Source organism: Mizuhopecten yessoensis, unplaced genomic scaffold (assembly GCF_002113885.1).
Source record: "Mizuhopecten yessoensis strain PY_sf001 unplaced genomic scaffold, ASM211388v2 hete_36059234, whole genome shotgun sequence".
NCBI classification, from domain to species: domain Eukaryota; kingdom Metazoa; phylum Mollusca; class Bivalvia; order Pectinida; family Pectinidae; genus Mizuhopecten; species Mizuhopecten yessoensis.
The window spans coordinates 1-1977 of NW_018483186.1; the positions used below are offsets into that span (position 1 = coordinate 1).

Here is a 1977-nt window from a genome sequence, read left to right on the forward strand (position 1 = left end):
CCAGTGAGGACACTATCTTTATCACTATTCCTCATCCTACAACATTTGTACTTGAAGTTATTATATAAGTGACACTCTGTATTTGTGCTCGATGTTGCCATGGTTACAAATTTTATTTTTATTCAATTTTTATTGAGACCTATCAACGTTGTATTTCTTATTTGTTTTGTACACAAAGAGTTCACTGTGAGGTCTTTACCTTTCTCTCCTCTTTAACTGCCTGTTTCCTCTCCTTCTTCTCTCGCTGCGTTTCATCCTTCGGTCGGTATGTACTCGCCTTGTCTGCCAGTCTGGCATCCCTTTCTGACTTTTCTATCTGTTTCTGTGTCAATCCTGACTTCTTGAGTGATTCGTTTGGAATGCCTAGCCGGGAGGTTAAATTTATTTTTCTTTCCTGAAATAGGTACATGTACAAGGTTATGGCAAGAGAATGTCAGACAATACTTGGCAGAATAAAGTAATCTTTTAATCTTGAAACAAGTCTTGGATTTCGGTCTTTTATTCAACTGAATGGGAAAAATAAATAAATATGAAAATCCCAAGTTAACAGTAAATCTACTTTCTAATTGTATGTGTAGTAGTCCTATATAAATGTTCCAGACATTTCCTTGACATCAAAGTACCATATAAAAGTCTCACTGCTTTATCTTGCCTCGAGTTGTGCGGTCAATATGTACATACACAATCGTAAGTTACCTACTAGTATAATGAATATCTCAAATAGTGAAATAGCTGAGACCCGTCTTTCACATCAAAAGAAATCATTTAGTTTAAAGACTTAAGTTCTCAATATCAAATAATAAATTCAGTTTCAGGTAAACAACTTAAAACATCCTATTACATGATTCTCTGCAGGCAGTTGAGATCAGGAGAAGATATTTTACATACCTTCCTTGGTTCCTCGATCAACTTTGGATGGTTGTATATGTTTGAATATGTGCCTGAAAAGTAAGTTTATAGTAACTATAATTCCATCAAATAGAAACTTTTTCTTCAGCCACAAAGACAATCTAAGCTTTGTCTTGTAACAGTTTTATTTAGAACCCTGGGTTGATAACATGTTGAGAATGGATACATATCATCAGTTTTCATTTAAACAGTGTTTGTACAGGAATTTTACTATGAAATTCAAGTGTTTTTTTTTGTTTTTTTTTTACCTTTTAGGGCTTTTTAAGTATAATAAAGGCCTAAAATCTCCCAAAATTTGCAATTTTTCAAAGAACATAGACCCATATGTGTACCCTGTATGGCTCTAAACTCACCAGACACCCACATATTCCGGAAATCTAGAAATTTACTCGTAACAAACATTTCATTTCCTTTTAGTTTCTGAATTCATTTTTATGACAATGACACCATAACACCACTAAAATATACAGCCATATTTTAATGATCGTTTAGTCAAATTCAAGGCTCACTCCGACCCCTTCAGGACATTTTTGTTAAATTCAAGGCCTGCATGAACCCTGTTAAAACACTACAACATGTTTATTTAGTGAATGGTTTCGACACCACCAGTATTATTTAGAACCCTGAGTGGATTACATGCTGGGAATAGTTCCCATACTACAAGATTTAGTTAAACCCCCGCATCCAATACGTACTAAGGATAGATTCACAGTCCCACTTTTCCCCAGGTTCCTGCACCTCCACATCTACCATATCATCGTCGTCCTCCGACTCATCGTTCTTGCCATCCACTTCCTCCCCGATATTCTCATCCACAACATCCTTAAGCTTCCTACAACAGTGACATCAGTATACAACATTAGTGAAAATCATAAACAACAATATGACCAAAGGTTTTGGTCTTTAGGTAACAACAAGAATTCCATAGGAGTGGATGTGTCGCCTGCTCAGCGCTTTAAGTGATAAAAGTGTTTTGGCTTGAGTTATCACATAAACAAGCATTTTTTTTTGGCAAAAACAATGAAGTGTGATATGCCAAAACGCAGAAAGTTGAAACTCGACAGAAAA

General features: G+C 35.5%; 1 protein-coding gene across 1 annotated transcript; it reads right to left on the minus strand.

Moving 5' to 3' along the window:
* Positions 1–181: 181 nt before the first annotated feature.
* Positions 182–1741, minus strand: LOC110444199 (protein LTV1 homolog; the record flags this gene model as incomplete). The annotated part of the gene is made up of 3 exons (XM_021488602.1): positions 182–394; positions 889–941; positions 1605–1741. Coding segments are annotated over 3 exons (403 nt in total), but the record flags the coding sequence as incomplete, so codon positions are not given.
* Positions 1742–1977: the final 236 nt, after the last annotated feature.